General features: G+C 52.4%; 1 protein-coding gene across 6 annotated transcripts in view; it reads left to right on the forward strand.

The window, feature by feature from the left end:
* Nucleotides 1-20,757, forward strand: part of NF2 (neurofibromin 2) — a 77,441-nt gene extending 56,684 nt beyond the window's left edge. The window contains exons 13-17 of one of the 6 annotated variants that reach the window (XM_035017322.1): nucleotides 699-804; nucleotides 3,707-3,834; nucleotides 5,500-5,695; nucleotides 7,511-7,555; nucleotides 17,969-18,057. In XM_035017322.1, the coding sequence (XP_034873213.1) occupies nucleotides 699-804; nucleotides 3,707-3,834; nucleotides 5,500-5,695; nucleotides 7,511-7,546 (466 nt within the window). In that variant the 3' untranslated portion in view covers nucleotides 7,547-7,555; nucleotides 17,969-18,057. Of the gene's footprint in view, nucleotides 1-698; nucleotides 805-3,706; nucleotides 3,835-5,499; nucleotides 5,696-7,510; nucleotides 7,571-17,968 lie in introns of all 6 variants that reach the window. The other 5 variants (XM_035017323.1, XM_035017327.1, XM_035017326.1 and 2 more) reach the window with 5 other exon arrangements.
* Nucleotides 20,758-21,499: the final 742 nt, after the last annotated feature.

Here is a 21,499-nt window from a genome sequence, read left to right on the forward strand (position 1 = left end):
TTAGAACACTTGAATTTGCTTTTTGCTACCAAGGTGCATTCACTATAGTTTCCTCTCTGCTTTTTGCATGTCATTCTGGGAATATGGTTCTTTGTTTCCTGCCCTGTCTCGGGCCCCTTTCTTTCTGTGTGCAGGTCACTTCCCCTGCTGACTGATGCATGTTAGGCCGGGCCCCCTGGGTCCTGTGTCTTGCAGGGTGAAGTGCGAGACCCTCAGCGTTGGTGCTCGTCTTCTTGCCTGAGGTTGGCCCCAGGCCTGCAATTGTTTTACTTGGGGGCTGTGAAGAATCAGTTCTCTCACATCCTGCCCTTCATGATCCAATATACTGTACTGTACCTCGGCCCAGCCCACTCTCACCCAGAAGTGAAGCAGAGGAAGCTGCTAGCCCCTCCCCCACTTCTCCTCCCCATCTACCAACTGCAAAGGTTTGAACTTGACTCCTGCCCACTGGCTTCCCTGCTCTTCCGTTTAGATTTACCATTGCAATGAACAGCACTCAGGAATGTTGTCCTTGCTTTGGAAGTTCTGATTTTCACATAAATGCCTCCTCCCCCAGCCACTGGCCTTGTTTGCCTGATCTGGTGCCATCCTCAGGGTTAACCCACGTCCCTCCTGTCTAGGGGGATAGTGGGGAAGAGGGCTCTCTTTCCTCCACCTGTCACCTTCGTGGAGCTAACTGGCTCCTCCTTTCCTTGCAGGGCCAAGGAGGCAGATCAGCTGAAGCAGGACCTGCAGGAAGCCCGTGAGGCAGAGCGAAGAGCCAAGCAAAAGCTCCTGGAAATCACCACCAAGCCCACATACCCGGTGAGCCTGGCTGGGGGCTGCTGGCCTGCAGCTGCTTCAGACCTCATAGCCTTCTCTTCCCTCCCAGCCCTTCCGTTCCCTTGGTGGTGCCACGGCAGAGTGAGTGCTGCTTAGGGCCTGTGGCTGGGGACTGGATAGAACGCTGGTCTGCCATTTGGCCTCGGACAAGTCACTTCTCCGGTTGCTTAGATAATAGATAGCAGGGCCTTTCCCAGCTCTGAAATGTTTTTCTTATTCTAAGTAATAATAGTCCCAAATTATCCTCAAGAGAGGATAGCCTCTTGATACCACGCTGAATGTAATCTTCAACTACCTGTGTATACCATATACCGTCATTATAGTTCTGGCAGGGGTACCCCGTGTCCCTCAGAGTGAACTATTGCCACAGAAGAACCAGCTTCCAAACTCAATTTTGGGACGAGGAGGCAGACTTCAATTACACAGGGTCACACAGTGAATAGAAAAGTCTCTTTCCTTCCCTTCCTCTGTGCATTCAGTTCAGCAAACCGTTCTGGTCCATGTAATACCAGGCAGATGCAGAGTTTGTATTCAGAGAGGGTGCACAGGGGCCTAGAGGAGAATGTAGCCCAGCCTGCAGGGGCAGGAGAGGCATAGGATGGCACCTGAGCTGGCTCTTAAAGGGTAAGTCGGAACTAGCTAGGTGGGAAAGAGACTGTGGGGTATTCTCAGCCAACCCACAGATGGGCGCCTGGCGCAAACACACACAGTGCACACTCGTACAGCAGAGGCAGCTAAGAGGTGCACGGGGCACAGAGACAGAAGCAGCCCAGGGTTTGAGGTGGAGGGAAATGTGAGCAGTTTGCTATCGTCATCTGTGCTGGTCCTCGGTGACTGTGTGACAGGCCACCCCAAGCCAGCCGTGTGGCCCAAAACAGCCATTCCTTCTCTCTCATGGCTCGGTGGGCTGAATGGGCCGATGGTCCTGCCTCAGGATCTCTGCGGTGGTCGCAGAGCAGCCGGGACTGGAGTCGTCTGGGGGCTCATCTGGGTTGGGCACCGGAGATGTGTGTGGTTTTAAAACATACACTGGAGCGGGGTTCCTGGCTGGCTCAGTCGGTAGAGCATGCGACTCTTGATCTCGCGATTGCGGGTTCGAGTCACGTGTTGGGTGTAGCGATCACTCAAAAATAAAATCTTTAAAAATATAGAAATAAGTAAAATAAAACATAACACTGGAGCAAACTTTATATGCTCTTCAAACAGTAAATAAATAAATAAGTCCTGGAGGAGATCATCCGTATCAGCCTTTTAATCCTATTTCGTGGTATGGATGGATTGTAATTCATTTAAGCAGTCCCCTATGGATGGGTATTTAGTCTGTTTTCATCTGCAGTTGTGAACAAAACTGCGGAAAATATCCCTGAGCACAAATCTTCGCACATACGGTGAATATACTGGTAGAATAAATTCTCATAAACAGAGCCGTGGGGTCAGGTTTTCCATCGAGATGCTCTCCACAGAGGTCGTACCAGTGTCTGTTCTCACCCACAGCACGGCACTCAGCACCCATCTTTTCAGAAATTTTGATGAGGTATAACATACGTACAGAGAAGTGCCCAGATTATAACTGTACAGCTTGATGAATTCTCACAAACTCAACACACCCATGCACCCAGCACCCAAATCAGAAAACAGAACGTTCCAGTACCCCAGAAGCCCCCTCACAGCGCCACCTTCTAACGCCCACGCAGACAGTCTGCCTCAGGCCTTGTCATCATGTCAGATGAATGCTCTGGGCCTCTCCCCTTTCCCAGACACTGTCCCAGACTCAGCCAAGGATCCAAGGGTGAGAGAGGCAGATCCTGCCCTTAGGAAACTTGCCAACAGGAAAAGAAGAAGACACAGCCAGAAAGGAGTTTTTACAGGGTGGAGTTAGGGAAGTGCCGTAACAGAACCAGAAACACCATGTTAATGCATAGCAAAGAAAAGAGTTGCCATCTGGCCGAGAGGGATCTAGAAAGGCTTTGGTGAGAAATCCTAGTATTTGAGAAGGGCCTTGAAAGAGAGATGGCCTATAGGGAGAGGAATGGCTGAAGCAAAGGAACAGAAATGGTACTGTTCACAATTTGTTAGGGCAAACGGTAGGAGAAGCTAGACTAGATTGGGGCCATATTTTAGGTGACCCTTTGTTCTGGGATGAGAAAGTCCTCAAATCTAATCTCTTCATCTTCTGCTTCAAGCCCTGCTTTGGCTCCATCTTCTGAATCCAGACCCCTCAGCATGCAGGGGAGCTCTTTATGGTCTGGTCCCAGTCTCCCACCCCCCTCCCTCAGCTTTCTCGCTGAGCCTTCTCTGCCCTGCCCTGCCCAGTACCATGCCTCTTGCCTGGCAAGCTTTTTCCTCTGGCATATCCTCTGATGCCGGCAGAAGCAGCATCCCTTCTAGCATGCCTTTCCCAGCATCCTCGGCCACTGTTCACTCTCTGGCTACAGTGTCTACCTTACGTAGCCATGATGATCTGTGAGCACCTCTGTTTACTGAATAATACTTTCAGCTGTTCAGAGCTAGGGACTCTGCCTTGTTCTCTGCATCTCCAGCTCCTAGCCCAGAGCCGGAGGGCTTCCTCAACGAAGAAGTGAGTGGGAGCCTGTGTTTAATTTGGTGAGCATGAAGAGCTAGTAAAGGTTTGAAGGGAGAGAAATGATTTACCTGGATTTGAGATCTTTGGGGTCGATCATCTGGCAGCAGCCAATGTAGGTAGATTGGAGGAGGAGAGAGAGGGCTGACAGCTGTGACGTGAGGCCATGGTGGTGCTGGGAGGGAGGCAGGGCCCGAGCTGTGCCTGTTGCCACTATGGCTGCTGGAGGGTGAGTGGTTAACACAGCAGTGCCCCTGTTCTCACAGAACCTGGCCCCCCTAACTGGAGATTTCTCATTCATAGCCCATGAACCCAATTCCAGCACCGTTGCCTCCCGACATACCAAGCTTCAGCCTCATTGGTGACAGCCTGTCTTTCGACTTCAAGGATACTGACATGAAGCGGCTTTCCATGGAGATAGAGAAAGAAAAGTATGTAGTCCCCCTGACCTTGTGCCCCCAGTTGGCGAGCTAGAGTGGGGCCATCTGGGCCTGGGGAAACTGGAGGGTCACCGCGGGAGCCTGTCACTAGCTCCTGCAGGGGTTGCTCTGTTCCCACCCTCCGGAGAAAGAATTTCCTCATCAGAAGTGAAGGACACGGGCAATCAGTCTTGCAGGATAACAATGATTCTTGATTGGTGACCTGGAGTTTACGGTGGCTCAAAACCTCATCTACAGTCTAGGACTGGTTGTCAGGGATCTCCGAGCAGTCAGACTGCGGTTCACGTGGGGATAGAGCCTGTGATAATGTCCAAACACAGTAACAGAACAGGTTTCCTGGTTGTGTTCTCCGGCGGTTGAGACCCGCAGCACTTCCCATGTCTAGAGCAAGGGTAAAGGGAGAGCCTTGGGCTCAAGGCCGTGGAAAGCAAATGTCTGAGTCAGGCTAGCCCTGCTGCATGGGGCAGCCCTGAGCTGAGCCCCGCATGCTCTGTTCATAGCAGCTTCTGCTGTGCGCTCCTCCTTCCTTTCATGGTTGGTGGAACCGAGGTGGCAGGGAGTCTCACTGCAGAAGAAATCTGACTGCAGTCCCCCCAGGTCCCAGCCGTAGGTAAACTGGCCACTTGTGCCACGGCTTGATGGAGAACCATGTACTGAGTGCCTGGGTGGCAGGGCTTTCTAGCTTTGTCTCATTTCATTCCCGCTAACTAACATCAGGCTGACATCAGAGGTGGGTTTTAGTGTGCCATTTATAAATGAAATCTACAGCGTTTGATGGACTCACCCAGCATCACACGGCTGATGAGGAGCAGAATGAGGATTCAGCTCCAAGCCCGTGTGAGGCCCTGTGCTCTCACCTTGTCCAATATCCTTGGGATAGCTCTCTTGGGACAGTGTCTCCTTGGGGTCCAGGGTGAGCAACCATGAGCCTCTTTATCTATGGTGTCTGCTGTCCGAGTTGCCCTTCCAGCCTTTCTCCATTGACCAGGCATGTGAGCATTTCATGGTTGTGACAGGGGTGAGGCTACATCCTGTTTCTGGGTCCTGCTTTTTTAATTTGTGTTTTCCTATTACCCGTGCACATGACAGACTCCACATACCAGTAGCCATGGGCATCACTGCAGAATGTTCCTGGTGTTTGTGTTGTGTGGTTCGCCTGATGCCCTTAGAGGTGGACACTTTGAGGATGATTTCCAGATTTTCACTGTCATAGATAAAGAATATCTATTTGCAGGCAATGGTGGGGATCTTTTCCTTCCTGGTGTTGGCTGCGCGAACTTCCACCGAACTCTTTAGGAGATGACATCGCGTAGGGATGTGGCCAGGGCCTAGCAGAAGAGGTCACTTGAATAGAATCACTTATCCAAGAAAGGTTGAGACAAGGAGATTGTTTTGGCTGCCAGGAGTCTTGATTCATATGTCATTACTTGTGCAGAACTAAAAGCTATCTGCGGTAATGGGTATTTGTAGAGCACTTTATGAGAGTTTACCAGGGGCCTTTCCTACGCTTTATTTTACTTAATTCTGACCATAGCTCTGTGAGCGTTATCCCGAGGAAACCGATTCAGACCTGTTAGGTGACAGACCCAGGCTCCCAGGCAGAGACGTGGACCCTAGGCTGCAGACCCTGGATCCCATGTCTCACTTTCGCCATAGCCGTGATGCACGATGTCCTCTTGCCGGCAGAGTGGAGTACATGGAGAAGAGCAAGCATTTGCAGGAGCAGCTCAATGAGCTCAAGACTGAGATCGAGGCCCTGAAACTCAAAGAGAGGGAGACAGCCTTGGATATTCTGCACAACGAAAACTCCGACCGGGGTGGCACCAGCAGCAAGCACAATACCATCAAAAAGGTACCGAGTCTCCTGTCCTTCACTGATCAGGACAGTCATTAATGAAATGTGAGGTTGGCATCTGGTTTCCTGAGTAGCCGAGTTGTTAGACTGTTAACATTTTTATGTGTACTCAGTTGAGGAAATGACTGTGAACCCACTGGCTTGATAGAAAGGGAGCCTGTGTTAAAAGCTCTGATGAAATGAATCACTGTTACGAGATGGGTTTTGATCCATCATTTAGCAGTAAAGCGATTCTGTCTTTTAAGCCAAGGGGAGTTCTGCCCAGGGAGCTGCCTTACTTCATGAGAAAGCAAAATGAAATGGAGGCTGTTGAGAATGGACTCTCCCTCTAGTCTTTTTGGGTTTTTAAGCGGCAAGGACTATAAAAAAAAAATTCTGTTCTTGCTTTAAAGAAACCCAAATTCTGAATTTTTAACATTTTTTCATACTTACACGGAAGTGTCTAGAAGAACCTTAATGTTTTAAAAAGTGAGATTTCATTTGTTGCTAGCAGTTTCAGATAGTTCTCTACTGATATTTTGAGCTTTCAGGATTTTAGAGAAGGTTATATCCCATATACGTGTCAGCCCAAGAGCGCACTTCTCTCACGTCCGGCAGAGCAGAAATGGCCTGTCCCGCCAGTCATCTGCTCCTGACTGATAGCCCAGGGTCAGGCTCATACCTGTAAAAGAGGTGTCATTAAAATCAGACTGTTCATTGAGTTTTGATCATGATGGTTTAGATAGGTTTAATTTTTTATTCTTTACCTTAGTCTTTATTTTTATTTTAAAGATTTTATTTATTTATTTGAGAGAGAGAATTAGATAGAGCATGAGAGGGGGGAGGGGCAGAGGGAGAAGCAGACTCCCTGCTGAGCAGGGAGCCCGATGCGGGACTCGATCCCAGGACTCCAGGATCATGACCTGAGCCGAAGGCAGTCGCTTAACCAACTGAGCCACCCAGGCGCCCTTTACCTTAGTCTTTAAAGTGGTGTTCCAGGTTAAGGAGTATCTGTTCTTTTTTTTTTTTTTTTAAAGATTTTATTTAAAAAAATTATTTATTTATTAGAGAGAGAGATAGTGAGAGAGAGCATGAGCAGGGGGTGGGAAGAGGGAGAAGCAGGCCCCCCGCTGAGCAGGGAGCCCGCCGTGGGACTCAATCCCAGGACCCTGGGATCAAGACCTGAGCCGAAGGCAGACGCTTAACCGACTGAGCCACCCAGGCGCCTCAGGAGTATCTGTTTTCAGGTACTCCAAGGGCTCCGTAGCTCCTTGCCATTGTTGATGGGTACATTCGGGAGCCCTAAACTCTCTCTCCATACTCCAGTTTAGTATTGGCAGCCGGTAGAGAATTCCTTTTACTAGCATAACCGAAGAGGAAAGGCCTTTCCCCATTCCACATTCTTCTTTCCTCTGGCTCCCGTCATTTACTGGGTTTCCCTTCCAAAATGAAATTACTAAACCGTTAGCAAAAGGGGAGGTAAAGTGAGGCCTCAGCCAGGAGCCGAGACGTAAAATGACAGCTGGGCTAGTGAGCCAGTCAGCCCTCGAAGGAGCTGCCTCAGGCCTCCCCCCCCCCCCCCCCCGGCCCCCAGTTCCTCATCTGGGCACCCGAAGCAGTCTCATCTTTGCAGCTGCTGCGGTGAGCTGGGCCCTCAGCCATGGGAACCTGGAGTGCTGAGAGCCGGAGAGACCTGTTCCCAAGCCATAAAAACAAATGAAGTCACTTGTCACAATTTCAGGTCTTTCTGAGCATTTTGCAAATGGCACATGTGGCATTGTTGATATCACAGGGTATGTTTTTGTTTTTCTTCATTTTATTTTGCTGGTTTAGCCTCAAGCCCAAGGCAGAAGACCTATCTGCATTTGAGCCCTGAAAGTAGGTTATTCCCAGGTACTCTATGTGGTGATGGTACTACCCTCTGTGATACTAACCCGTGCATGAGCTTGCCTGTCTCTGTCCCTGGGCCATGCTGAGCCCTCCCGAGGGCAGGTGGAGCCTGGGGACTGGCCGCAGCATGCTTTGAGTCTGAGAGCAGGCGTCCACCCTGTGGGGCCAGACCAGCCTCCAGGGGTCCAGAAGCCTGCCTCGTTCTGAAGAGCATGTCATGGGGCTGTAGGACCGGCTGTCCTTCACATCTTGTGTCATTGTTGGGCTGGGGATGGTCATGGCTTCTTGTCCAGTGAGGTCTGTCTAAAAGTTCTTTGTCTCAGTGGTGTAGTCCTTAGATAAATAGCCCTAGCATGGAAACGGGATAAATTTGGGTGTCCTTAACTCAAGATCAAGACCTTTCATGTGGTGACAGCCTCTGAAGACCCATGGTCATACCCAGCCACTTCTGCTGGTGGAATGGAGGGGTGCCCGCACTCCCTCGTTTTCCTTTAGATCCTCCCCTTTCTGTACACATCCGTTTTCTTTCCAAGTAAAGCAAACCACTAGCACAGCGGTCTGATCTGTAGTCCGTCTAAGTGCACCGTCTGTCCGTTGGCGCTCTAAAGGCTGTCTATTGCTTAAGCTCTGTCACAGCCTGGGGCAGAGTTGTGGTCAGCGTGAACTCACGTTGGGACAGTCGCCGGCACCCGGTAGATGAACAGTCAGTGGTTGTTGAGTGAATTAATGGAATGATTGCTGCTTTCCTTCTGCAACAGTTCATCATTCTCCCAACATGCCTCGGCAGTGGGGAGAATTTATTATGCCCAGTAATAACAACATCCTCCCTCTGCTCCTCAGCTGATCCCCAGTGGTACACAAGCCAGTGAGCCCTCCGACACCTGACGGTCGTGTGGAATGTGTCCTTTGGTGTCCTCAGCACAGTTTCTGCTATTAGAATAAAATAAGCTCATTGGAAGCCCTCTACCAAAAAGTGAGATCTGGCATAAGATAGATCTTACTTGCAGTCATTATCCAAGCAAGAGAGGTTAGCTATTAAAGTCCCAGATGGGTCTCATTACAAGATGGATTCTATCTGTCAGTGGTTCCAAGAACCCATAGCATGAACCCCGACTTGTGTGTTTGAGTTAGCAGACTCCTATTTCTTCAGTTTTCATACCACACGTTGGCATCGAACGGCCCAACACCAAGCAGTGCACACTCTGAGCAGGGCAGTATGACCAACCCCAGAATTGGGCAGGCCAGGTGGATCATCTGTTCAAGTAGTGACCCCAGGGTGCCCAGAAGACCGTGGGGTGGATCCACTGTGGGTTCCTGGACTTTGTGGCCAGCACAGGGTCCAGCAGAAAGTCCCTTTTTGTCTCAGCCTGCCCTCTCAGCTCTGCCTGCATATGACCATACCATTCCACCTCGAGAGGATTTCATCTTTCTTCTTTCTGTAATGATTCAGAATGTTTAGATTCTTCGGGGGCCTGATTTTGACCGTCAGTTCTCACTGAGCTCTTATTATAGACAAATGAGGTTTGATTTGTAGTCAAATTTGTACTGCTCCTAGGACATTCACAGAAGCCTTTTTTTTTTTTAAGCATCTTGATGTGAACTTGTTCTCAAAGCAGGCTGCCATGTTCCAGTTAATCAAGAATTCTGATTACTGGAGGTTTAATAAAAGCATGGACTTGGCTTTTAATACAGCTGGACTTATCCCAGGATTACTAGATGAAATCATGGAGTTTTTGCTACACATGAAGTTTGATACCCTTTGCATTGTCTGGACTTTGTGTGGTCGCTGGGGCCAGCGACCACGCTTGCCAAGCAGCCACCTGCCTGTGTGGGGGTCGCTCTGGGGTTGTGCCTGCTCCTGTCTGGGCCAAAGTCAGCCTAACTGAAGAGAAACACCACGGTGGGCTTTGTAAGTGTGGCCACCCAGAATGTGAAGGGCAGAGCTCCATCTACAAAGTCCCGGACGAGATATGGGAAGGCTGATGGTGAACTGGACAGTCTCACTCATTAGTCTTGGTTCAAACCAGCCTGCCCTGCTTTTTATTTTGTTTTTAATATTTTCTGATCATAGATTTCTTCAAAAAAAGAATGGGTCTACCTACCTACCATGACCCGGGCGTGTTCCTTCTCCTCCTCGCCTTCGGTACTCTTTTGCCTGACCGTGAGGCCTCTGCGCCTGACACTGTCTACATAGTACCCTTGGGGGCTGAGGAGCACTTAAGCTAATTCCAGGGGTTTACCCTTCGGTTTAGGGGTTACCATATTCCCTTGGAAATGCCAAGAGGCTGTCTGGTCTGGTTAACTGAGTTTACCACTGCTCTGCCACTTACTTTGTCCATAATTCTTACTTTCTCTTAAAGCCCAGTGTCCTCACCTGTAAAAAGTGAATAAAAGACTCCTTAACCCCCAGGATTGTTATGAGGATTAAATGAGGTAATACACAGGAAATAGTTCACCGTAAGAGCTCAGCAATTAATTTCCATGTGTTTGGAGTTTAAAACTGAAAAAGCCAGAATTAACTTCCCTGGTTCTTTTACTATCTGATTTGAGTTTGCAAGGGTATATTTTGCTCCTCCTGCTAATCTTAGCTCCCCACATTTTTCCCCCCAATTGATAATCAGTGCAACTGGATTGGCATTTGCACTGACTCAGAGTGGCACCTAGTGATCAAAAGCCGCCCCTAAGAACCGAGATACATTTCATTCTCAGGGAGAGCGACAGTGACACATATTCCTGGCCTCTGAGTCTTTCGAGTGAGAGCGTGAGGTCCGACAGTGAGGCTGGGGTGTCGTGGCTTCAGAGCCATAGTGCTGATGAGGTGAGCGGCGGCCAGCTGTGCTGCACACTTGGGAGGTGAAAATCCAGTCTGGGAGCTTGCACATTCCAGGGTCTTGCTTTCATTCCCTCTCAAGGGACAGGTTTCACTCCCCAATCCTGAGCTGGTCTGAGTACCCCTGATCTCCAAGGAAGCACGGGATTTCAAAGGAAATCGACAGATGAGAAACCATGGGGGTCGTAGAGCTTAGAGAGCTTGTTTTATTAGTAAATGGTTTGAGCCATCAAGGTCCAGCTGTGGTTTACGCTGGTGGAGGAACAGGAATGGAGTCTTGACAGTTCTCTGAAGCCGTAGCCGCCTCTTGGATCAGGAAGACATAAAAGTCCAATGTCATCTTCAATTTTGTGCGGACTCCCCTTGGAGATGCAGGGCTGGCGAAGTGAAGTAGAACACTTAAAACACCCAGGGGAGTGATAAATCACCAGGCGAGATTGAATATGCGTGAAAGGCGTCTCCCACAATTAAAACAAACGGCCAGAGCCTCCCTGGTGACCTCTGGTCCTCTGCCTCTGAACAATTTCTGTCGCTTGTGTGTGGTTCATGTGTTCAGCCTTTGGTGACCCCGGTTGCTCGATCCGAGTGGCTCCGCCTGCTTTGGAAACTGGGCGCTGCCTGGTGCAGCATCCTCTGGCTCCCCAGCTCCAGAACCTTTCTTTTGTTGTTGTTGAAAGGTGGCAGAGGCCGGAGGCGGGGGGCCAGAGAAGAAAGGGGGATGGGCACAGGGTGGGAGCAAGGATTAGCAAGGAACGACAGCAAGGCAGGTGTGGATAGAAAACATAGGGAAGAGAGAGAGGGCAGTGGCGAACTCTTCCCCGCTCTGTGGGAAGCCCAGGGAAGGCGTTGGGAGGCTGGTCTCAGGGAGCGTGGTCTTCCTGGACCTGACGCCTGGGCTCATCCCCGAAGGCCACTCCTACCTCCCATACACCACGGGCCTCTCCACTGGGGAGGGCTTACTGTTCTCTTGCTTGTTTCTGGTAGCTCTCTAGATAGGAGGTTCTGTCAGCCTCTTTTCCGAAAGACCACAACCTAGTTCCTCTTTTTGGTTGGGAGACTTTACCCAGTCAAGCAGTTGCCCTTTGGGGAGGCGTTGAGGAGCCTACGGAACCTGCTTTGCCCTCCTAGGATATTTTACAACCATTTGGAAGTGCCTGAGGACATTATTGGGCCTTATTTGATGCAGTAAAACATCCCATTTGGTCCCTCAGCACTGAAGATGTGTTTCAGTGCAGCTTTCCTCCGGCACCTGATTTGTTACTGCAACAGTGGGAGGGAAGAGACGAGATGCAAACTCATTCTGCGGGCTGGAGGTTCTGTTCTTACGGTCCTTGCTGTGATTTCCCTTCTGATATTGGCAGTTTGAAAATAACATCAGTATATCTGCACCTTTTTGCTGAGGTCCTTGGCGCTCAGAGCACACCGTAGCTGTGAGTTAGCTTCTACCTGCCCAGTGAGGTGAATCAGGCTGATTAGTCCATTTTCCAGGCGGAGGAACCGGGGTAGCAAAGGGCCCTTCCAGCATCACACGGGCACCTCAAGACACAGGCACACATCAGTTTCCAGGCATCTTCCTGCTTTAGGTCCCTGAAGGATTAATGTTACGAAAGAAACCCTCTGGGTTTTCCCTGGCCATTTTCTTTCAGAGCAGATAAAGAATGAATGTGTTAATTGGGATGGACTTGGCCTTTCATCCCACCTCTGTTTAGGGATAAGTGTGCGCACAGCTCTCTCCCCGCGTACATCACCAGATGGCATTTGGGTGCAAGCCGTCACTAGCAAGATGGCAGAAATGCTTAATCTGGCCACTTTACAGCAACTGTCCCCCTTCCCTGGCCCTGCCCCCTCACCTCTGATTTGGAAGGGGGAATGTTGATTACACCCCAAACCAAAGATTATGTTGGAATTGCCGCTGCTGGATTTGGCTGTCACCTTTCTGCTCCAGAGTTGGCTTTCTCCTGGTAGATCCCAGCGTCAGAGAATCTGCATGTCCTTTTGAATCTGTGCCTTCCCCCACTCCTTCATTTTCAATATGTAGTGGCGGAGAGGAAGTATAACATGATTTTAGGGCTTGTGTTTCAATTCCACTGCATTTTTATGGGACAAGCAGAGTCTCTGAGCCTAGAGTTATTAGGTTAGTATCTAAAATGGGTTCATTTTAGTTTTATTGTCTTATTGTTTAAAATGAATTAGACGGTCCCCCTCCCACCTTCCTCTCTCCTCCCTGGGGATGAGTGGATCGAGGCAAGGCCTCCAGAGACTAGTTGGAGGAATCCTGGCGCTCTGATTAGTTTTGTTCTCCCAGCTTAACTGCAGAGCTTCCTTTCTCTGGTCACTGATAGCCGAAGTGGCTCTGTGTCCTGCCCACCCCCACACCACCCCTTTTGCTTTAGGAACAAGATTATCACAATGTGGCCTTGTGAATCAATTTTCTCCATGTGCTGATGAAAGTGTAATTCATTCTTAATCAAGCAGCCTTGCTGCTGCAGGCTCCGTGCCGGAATACATTTCGTTACCCTCCCATCACTTTGGGAAATGATTCCCCCAAAAGGACTTTTAGAGGAGAGCTGGAAAGAGAGTTGGCAGCCCGCCTCATGTTGTGTTTTTCCAGCAGGGGGCACTCTTGGGAATGATGCCAGAGGATCCTTTGTAGCAGGCCGCCTTCCGGGGTGGGGGGGTGGGGCAGGCTGGGAAGGGTTGGTAAGCCTGGTGCTTGTCACAGGTGCCTTTCCAGGCTTGCCATCCCCAGACCCCGGAGCCATTTCTCAGAAGTGGGCAAGTGCCAGATCATTGTATCTTGATGGGCTGCCTGAAATGCTTACCCAGTGAGCAGGAACCAGTTGAGTCTGCATCTGACGTGCATGCCTGGGTTAGGTAGAACCTGCTGGGCACCTGGTCCTGCTGAGGCTTGAGAGGAGCCAGCCTCCTCTGTCTTTTTCAGGAGACATATATGTCTCCCGAATCTGAAGTTGTTGAGATTAGATGGATGTGTCCATGTGGTGATACCACACACGGTTGTGATTGCTTGGAGAGGTGTAGCTCTCCAAGTGGCTCCTTCTCCTGCCCTTTCACAGCCTGGCGGTTTGACGGACAAATGGGCAGGAGGAGAGGGGACTCTGCCAGGCTGTCGAGGCTGAGCAGGATGAAGGGTCCAGGCCCAACAGGTGGATGAGAGCCCCTGTAAGATAAAAACCAAGCCATATAGATCTGCAGCAGGGAAAGCAAAGGAACTTTGTCTCCTCAGAATGGAATTGGATTAGTGACAGACTTGAACAGCCGGTTCAGTCAAGAGAGAACTTAATTCCTCCTGTATTATTCACACGGCTGATTTTAATCAGATGTGAAGAGACAGCTGGAAGAGAGAAGCGGGTCAGCCCCGTGCCTGGTGAGGAAACTTCATGTTCTTTTAGTCATCTTTAGGGAACTGGCAAGAGCACTGCGGGTTGGGGGCCTTGTGCAGGGCCTCTGTGGTTTACAGCTTCCCAAAGGAGCTGGGAATGACCTCTGGGAGCCCCAGGGCTGGCCCTTGTCTGGATTCAGTGTGACTTTTGAACGGTGCGTGGCAGACACGGTCACTAGTTGTGTTCAGGCAGAGCTCTAGCCGCTTGTCCTCAGAAGGACTCTGAGAAGGCGCACCAGATTCAGCAGGTCCCAGAATGATGCAGCCATTGGCCTTGAGGCATCCTGAGGCTTTTCTGCTTCACCACCTACTGAAGTTCGGAGGAGACCTCTTCCTGGTCAAGCGCGGAGATAAGCCACGGCAGTGTGGTCATTGAGCCCACACCCCGAGGACTTGGGGAGTTCCCCTTGCTCCTAGAGGCAGTGGCCCCCCTCTCCCAGCAGCTCAGGCTGGAGGGCGAGGAGGGGTATTGCTGGGCCGCCAGAGAGAGCGCAGGGTGGCAGTGGGGGGCTCGCGAGACTGGCTTCAGTTCTCACAGTGTGACCCGCGAGAGGGAGGTGAGGGCCTTCTTCAGGCCATCTCCGTGGCGCTGTGAGGAGAGAGCCGGGCCAGTCGCTGAGCGTGAAGGCCAACCGAACACTGACATGGGCTCGGACACCTTAGGGCGTGGGCGGGTGGCGGGGAACCAGGCTGCTTGGTAGCCAGTTCTCATGAGCACACAAAGATCCACAGAGGCAGTTTGTTTTCTGAAGGGCTTGCTTTGTGCCATGCCCTCTGAGCCCTCCCCTCCTCTCTTATGAATACCTCCTGCCTGTAGCCTAACAGTGAACGTGACAGGCAGTGAGCTTTCTAGAAGCAGCAGGTGGTGACAGATTCCAGGTGAGAGGAACCAGGCCGGAGCGCAGCTGGGAGCTGCTGGTGGTGGTGCCCGGAGGCCCTCCTGACCTCTGCCCCTGGGCGTCTGAGTCCCCGCCCAGAGGAAAGAAGCCCAAGGCTTCTCCTTGCAGACCCTCCTCTCACCACCTGCTTTCCTGCACGAGCACAGGGAGAGCTGCCTGGCTCCGGAGGAGGACATTCTGATGTCTAAGCTAAAGGCTGCTGCTGAAGGGGGAGCAGGCAGAGGCCGGGGTGGTCACTGGACGGGTTCCAGCAGCAGATAAGTGCGCTTGTGGAGGTAATTTCCTCAGACGGCGGGGTCCCTAATGGAATTAGGACTGCCAGGAATCACACAACAGTCAGGTCTGCCTGTGGGCCGATGCTGGAGGCTCCCAGTGTCCTCAGTGGCAGCAGTCCTGTCAGCCGCCTCCGTCTGGTAGGTCCGCCTGTCCCTGTAGCAGCCTAGTGCCTTATGGGAGACCATGGTACACTCTCCTCTTGCCAAGGCCACGTGTCTACAGTGCTTTCCTACTTCTGTATGGCCAGAGTATTGGACTTTGCTCCAAACCTTTCCTCAGGCGTGCAGTGTCGGGTAGGGATCCAGGGAAGCATCTTACCCACCCGAAGAGGGCTTTGCATCCCAACAAACACATGCTTGAGTAACTGGAATCTGGCACTGCCGGAGCTGCCAAAACCTTCCTCTGGCACCTCGAGGGGACAGCCAGCACGCAACTCGGGTAGAGGATCCAGGAATTCTTGGAGCCAACATTGTACAAATGGGCGGAAGGCTCTCAGAGGCCCCCACAGCCTGGGCTTCCTGCCTGGGGAAGTGGCCAGGCCTCTCGGGGGCATCCTCTTGCCCTGCCTCGGAGGCCGTGAAGCCAGCACAGTGCGTGACCCTGCCTTCTCCTGCACCGCCTCTAACCTGCATTCTGCCCACTCCCCCACTGGAAGGAGAGGAGCCAGAGCTGGGGCTAGGGGGGAGAAAATGGTGCTGTGATTACTAATAACAGCTGTTGAGTTCTCCGCGCACATCACGCATGGTGCTGAGTGCCTCACAGTGCTTCCCAGTAACTCTGCGTGTCCCCCTGTGAGGAAGGGGTGCCACCACCCCCACTTCACGGCAGGCAGCTGGGGGCCACAGCGAGTAAGTGACCTGCCCAGGGCCACCCAGCCGGTCAGTGGCTTTGGATCAGGCAGCCTGGCTGTGCCTGTGTGTGACTCAGTGTGGGGGAGGGCTGTGGGCATCTCCCTGTCCCCCTGAGGAGCCCACCTAGGTCTTCCCTGGGAGCGTGGAGGAAACCTGAGTGAAGACATTGGGTTTCACACCTTTCTTAAAAAAAAAAAAAAAAAAGATTTATTTATTTATTTTAGAGAAATTATTTATTTGAGAGAGAGAGCGCGTGTTAGCGAACATGAGTGGGGGTGGGGGGGCAGAGGCAGAGGGAGAGAATCTCAAGCAGAGTCTAACACGGGGCTTGATCCCAGGACACAGATCATGACCCAGGCTGAAACCAAGTTGGATTCTTCACCAACTGTGCCATCCAGGTGCCCCTGGGTTTCACAGCTTTTGATTTAAATTCTCCCCCAAAAGGATTTTGTCCCAGTGATTCTCGGGTTCTCTTTCTTCTTTCCCGGTTACCATTGTGAGTCCCATTATCACAGAGCACATAACTCCTGGACGTTCTCTTCTGACTGCATTTAGGGAGAAACCCATCCAAACTTGGCTCCCTTCTAGAGGGAGTTCCATTTAAGCAAAGAAATGAAAGCTCTCTCCGTTCCTATTAGAGCTGGGTCTTCCAGAGGGCTTCTGAAATTGGTTCCACTGAAGAAGACAGCTCAGACGCCTCCCTACACTCAGCTTGTTAGTGAGGAACTTCAAGGCCATGAGACTTGGCAGGGTTTAAAGAGCCGGCTCTCAAGCTGTCTCATTTGAGCACACTGCCGCTGCTTGTGTTTGATGGAGAAGCGATGGGTTTCCAGCCTCCCTCCCACACCCTTTAGGGAGCTGAGATAGTACCAAGGGCTTTTTACATTTAGAGACTGCCAGGGGTCGAGGAAATGGGCCAGACCGTCCAGCCGGCTTCTGTGGTTTAACTCCAGAGGGAAGAGGCTCAGAGAGGTCAAGGGTGTCCACTGAAGCCACACAGCAAGCTGGTGAGAGGAGAATTAGTGCCTGGACCTTCTCAGCCGCATGTGGAGCTCCTGCCTTTTCCATGCATCCCACCATTTCTCTCTAGCCTACATCTGATTGACTCAACAAACATTGTCAGAGCTGCTACTAGGTATGAAGCAGTAAGCTAAGTGGGTTTGGGGGATATGAAGATGGACGGTACGTACCCTGTGTCCCCCTTCCCTGAAGACCCTCCTCTGTGAAGTCCAGGAGCTGGATGTAGAACACACAGTCTCCCCCAAGTGGGTGATGTCAGGAGGGGAGCCGGGAGCAGGGCACTGCAAGAGGCCCAAGCCAGATGCTTCTGTTGGGGGAGATCCTGGGAAGTGGCCTCCTGAGTCAGGGGATTGGGGCTCAGCAGTTCAGGGGGTCACAAATTCTAGTGCCTTTGCCACCACGCCAGGAGCTCAACCCCTGATCCTCTGCCCTCCCTTCTGCTGTTTCCCCGCCCTGTGCTTCTCAGGGGAGCAGCCTTCCTGGGAAGGCCTGGTTGTTTCCAGACAGAGCACTGCCCCGCCGGCACCGTCCTCCTTGCCCGAGCCGGCCCCAACTAGAAAGCTCATTGCCTCCCAGCTTGTAGATGGAAACCCCCTCTGAGCTGCCAGGTCACTGGTCACTGCTTTGGGGCCACCGGGAGAACCAGCAGTGGAAGGGACACACTCCTCCTCGTCTGACACAGGCCTGCCTTGCCTGGGGCTTGTACTACCAAGCTGGTCCTCTCAGCCCTGGAGAGGATGAGCATCCCAGGCTGACTCGACCACAGGCAGGGCCCTACAGAGGCACATTAGAGACTCTTGTAGACGGGAACATGAGACTCTATTACAGTGTCTGGGGATCTCCTGCCCTCTTCGAAAAGATGACATTGATGACATTTTCCTGCTGACATGCTTCTGTCCACCAGCCATCCCTCCTGGCATGTCCTCATTTGTCACTTCCTAATTTGAGTTCCTGGGCAAATCTGGAAACTTACTTAGGATTGGCCGCCAGCTTCTTCAGCATCTGTCTGAGCAGTCTTCCCTTCCACTCCAAACCAGCCCTGAGGTTAGTTCCTAAGGCAGGACGGCACCTGTCGCGAAAGCAGAAATCCAGCCCCCTTTTAACTTCTTCTCTGCTTCTTTGCAGCTCACCTTGCAGAGCGCCAAGTCCCGAGTGGCCTTCTTTGAAGAGCTCTAGCAGGTGCCCAGCCACCCCAGGATCTGTCACATCTGCTGCTTCCTGGCACCAGAGGGATGGGTCAGACACCGTGGGAGTCATCGTAGGTGGGCTGGCTGGGAGCTTCCGTGGGAGCTCTGGAACTTTCCCCAGCTGAGTGGAGAGCCCAACCCCCTTCATGTGCAATTGCCTTGAACTGTGACCTGCAGAGAGCTCTCTTGTGGGGTTCTAGTTCTTTTTAAAATTTTTAAAAGAAGTATTTGTCTTTCCTCATCTGACGTGGGGTTTCATACTTCCTTTGTCAGAGGCACCCTGGGGTGTGTGTCTCACGTCCAGTGCTGACCTTCCCAGCTCAGGGAAGTGGTTGTAGGGAGTGAAGTGCACAGGAGCCCTGGAGACAGGGAGGCTGGCGCCACTGCCCCCGCCCTATGCTAGGTCCCAGAACATTCATCTCCACTGGTGAGGAACCGGCATGCGAAGAAGTGTGGCCCGCCCAAGCCCAGGCCCAGAGCGGCCTGCCTGCCGGCCTGCCTGCTGCACATCATCGCTGAGCTGGCCTGTGGCTCATGACAGGCCACGCGATGGGTCTTCAGCCCAGGCGCCCCCGAGGCCGCGCGCTGGCTGCCGGCTGGTGGGGAATGGGAAAGGCAGCTGTGAAGGGGGAAGACTCTAGGCAGAAGCTGTGATGACGGGCTGGCTGCCAGCAGAGGGGCAGGGAGGCCAGCAGAGCTGTATAGGAATCTGCTCCACACAGAACACTCACTCCCCTTCTGCTGCCTCAGACCAGGGTCCAAGCGGCAGGCGGGAGCTGCATCTTCCTCACCCCCTCAGCCTTAGTCTTTCCTGCCTGTGGCGGGCTGGGGAACTCCCCGGGCTCTTGTAGTCAGCACCTGAGCCCCGCCAGGCTCTGTTAGGGCTCTGAGGCCCCGCAGGTACTTCTTCTTGCTGAGGCCTCCGTCTGTGTGGCTGACCTGAATCCCCTCTCCCTCTGGCCACGTGCCAGCAAGCCCTTCCTAAGCCTTGATTGTATTGGGCCTCCTTCTGGTGTTGCCCTTGTACCCCAGCTGGCCCTTTATTTTATATGCCCCCTTGGGCCATGTGGGGTCCCTCGTACCCCTCCCAGCACAAGCCAGGTGTCCCCTCCCTGTTGGTGCTCTGCCACTCGGGCAGCAGCAGGCCACAGAGCCACCCCCGTGGCACCAGCCGCCTTAGTTTGGGGCTACTTTGTTTGCTCTGTGGTTTGGTGGTGCTTCTGTGACCCACTGGCCATTCAGATCCTTCCAACGGGGCTGGTATACAGAGCAGGAGTTAAGTCTGAACCAGCGAAAAGAGGCTTACTAAGTGAAGACATGTGAAGGCCTGGAGATTTCCTGAGAGTGGGGGTGGCTCTGGCTGTCCTGTGTGGTTTTGAGAAACTCCTAAAGATCCTGCCTTCTTTCCACACTCAGGCCGACCTGACAGTGTCCCAGGCGGGCCACCCTGCTATTTGGGGCCACGTTGCCCTGAGGAAGGCAGCCCTGTGGGTACCCAAGCCCCTTAGGGCCGCTTAGGGCATGCAGGGTGGGATGGCTGTGGCTGAAAGAGCTTCCTTGTGTCTCCCCGTCCCTCAAATGCCTCTTCCCCCGAGACGTGGTCCCAGGGAGGCATTTGTAATGTAGGGCCTGGCTCTTGTGTTGAGGCTCTGTCTCCCCAGGCTCACCAGCCATCCCTGAATTTCCATGACAAGTTACTCTTCTCCTGACCTGTAAATTGAATCTGTAACAGTGGCTGTGGGCACAGGAGCATGGTAGTGGTTTATATAAATGTTGTCGGGCTTTGTTGTTTTTATTATTTAACTGCTGTGTGTGTGTTCCAAGTCCGGGAACTGCCGAGCCACGTGGCCACAGGGGAGCGAGCTAGCATCTGAGCTGTGGCAGGGGCACCCTGGGGCCCGAGAGCGGACTGGGGGAGGGGGGCAGCAGAGCCTCGCTCACCCAGGAACACTTCAGCTCTCCTTGGAGGCTGGAGAGGGCGGTGGCCCTCAGAAAGGCCTTGAGCCACAGTGGAAGGAAAAGGAAGGAAAGAGGAGCTCAGTTTTCAGGGACTCGTGCCTGTGGCTCAGGTGACCGTGCTCTTTTCAAGTGAACATTTTGGGGGCACAGGAGCTTATTAGGTAAGGAAGCCTCTGTGCCCCCCCCGAGAGCAGGGCCCTAGCCACAGCGATTTCATTACGGGCACTTCTGAGGGTTCTCAGGCTGCCCAGCTGGTGACACCCCGTGCGGCTGCGCTGTTGGCCCTTCGCTGTTGCACACAGACCACCTCGCTCATCCTGACTGGGGCCCTGCCTCAGCCCCAGCCACGCTCTGACCTGTGGCGTCTGCTCAGTTATCCCTGTACCTGCCAGGCCACGCTAGACAACACCCCGTGGCATTACGTAACACTTCTTAAGTGACTGTGTTTTGTAATCTTGGGGACAGGCTTCTCTCTCCCTCTCTTTTCTCTTACAAATCAAAACAGCAAATCCAGAGGCTGACAACCAGGACGGGGACGGAGTGCTGCTCGCTGACAGGGCTGGGGCCTTGCAGCCCCCGGAGGGGCCGCCTCAGTGGGGAGACAGCCCCTCCCGGCTGCCCGGGGGCCAGGCTGGCCCCCGTGGGCTTCCAGGGAAGCTCCATCCCTTTCCAAGATGTCAAACCGCATTTGTTCCAAGGCTATTTTCTATTCCGGGGGATTGTTGTAATTTAAGTGATTGTTTTAATAAAAATTCTAAGCCGTCAAAAGTATCTCGGGCTTCTTTGGTTTGCTTGCCGCCCCAGCCATGGAGGCAGCAGGATGGGCTGGGTGGTAGGGCTCACTCACTCTTGCGGGCGCTGAGGAGACGGGGCCTCCGCCCTCCCTAACTGCCCCGGGACCTCAACTCCAGCCCCATGTCACCAGTAACAGAAGGATCACCTTTTCCAGGCTGATGACAGCACCCCTTACTACACTTTCCCCTGGGAACGCCCTTCCTCCCCCCGCCCCCGGGGCACTTGGTGCATTTCCTTTCCGTGCCCCCTGCCTGCCCTTGTCCCCATTCTGGGCTCTGGAGGAGGGGTTTGGGGTGGGGGCTTGCAGAGGGTCCTGGGCACGGTCCACAGGACAGATGAGGCCTGCTGTTGTCACAGGCCACGTGGCATTCACACTTCAAGTTGGGAAGCATTGCTGCAGAGCTTATGGTTTTCTGTTTTCTTCAATCAATAAAAATCCTTTAAGACCACAACTCCTATAGGACATCTCTGTCTCAAATCATGCAGCCTAAAATGAAAAATTCAGGCGGCACAATGCGTTATCAGGACTTCTCAGGGGCCTGCCACATGTCAGAATACATTTCAGGTCTCCATTGTACGGGCCAATCACGAAAATAACCTATCAGAATACACACAAATTTCCAGGAGTTGGAGGTAAATACAAAGTTTTAAAATATATCTTGGAAAGATATGTTTGAAGTTAGAGAATTAGGAAATTGCAAAATTTGTAGACAAT

This window comes from Mirounga leonina, unplaced genomic scaffold (genome assembly GCF_011800145.1).
Source record: "Mirounga leonina isolate KUSES-001 unplaced genomic scaffold, KU_Mleo_1.0 Mir_171, whole genome shotgun sequence".
Classification (NCBI taxonomy): Eukaryota; Metazoa; Chordata; class Mammalia; order Carnivora; family Phocidae; genus Mirounga; species Mirounga leonina.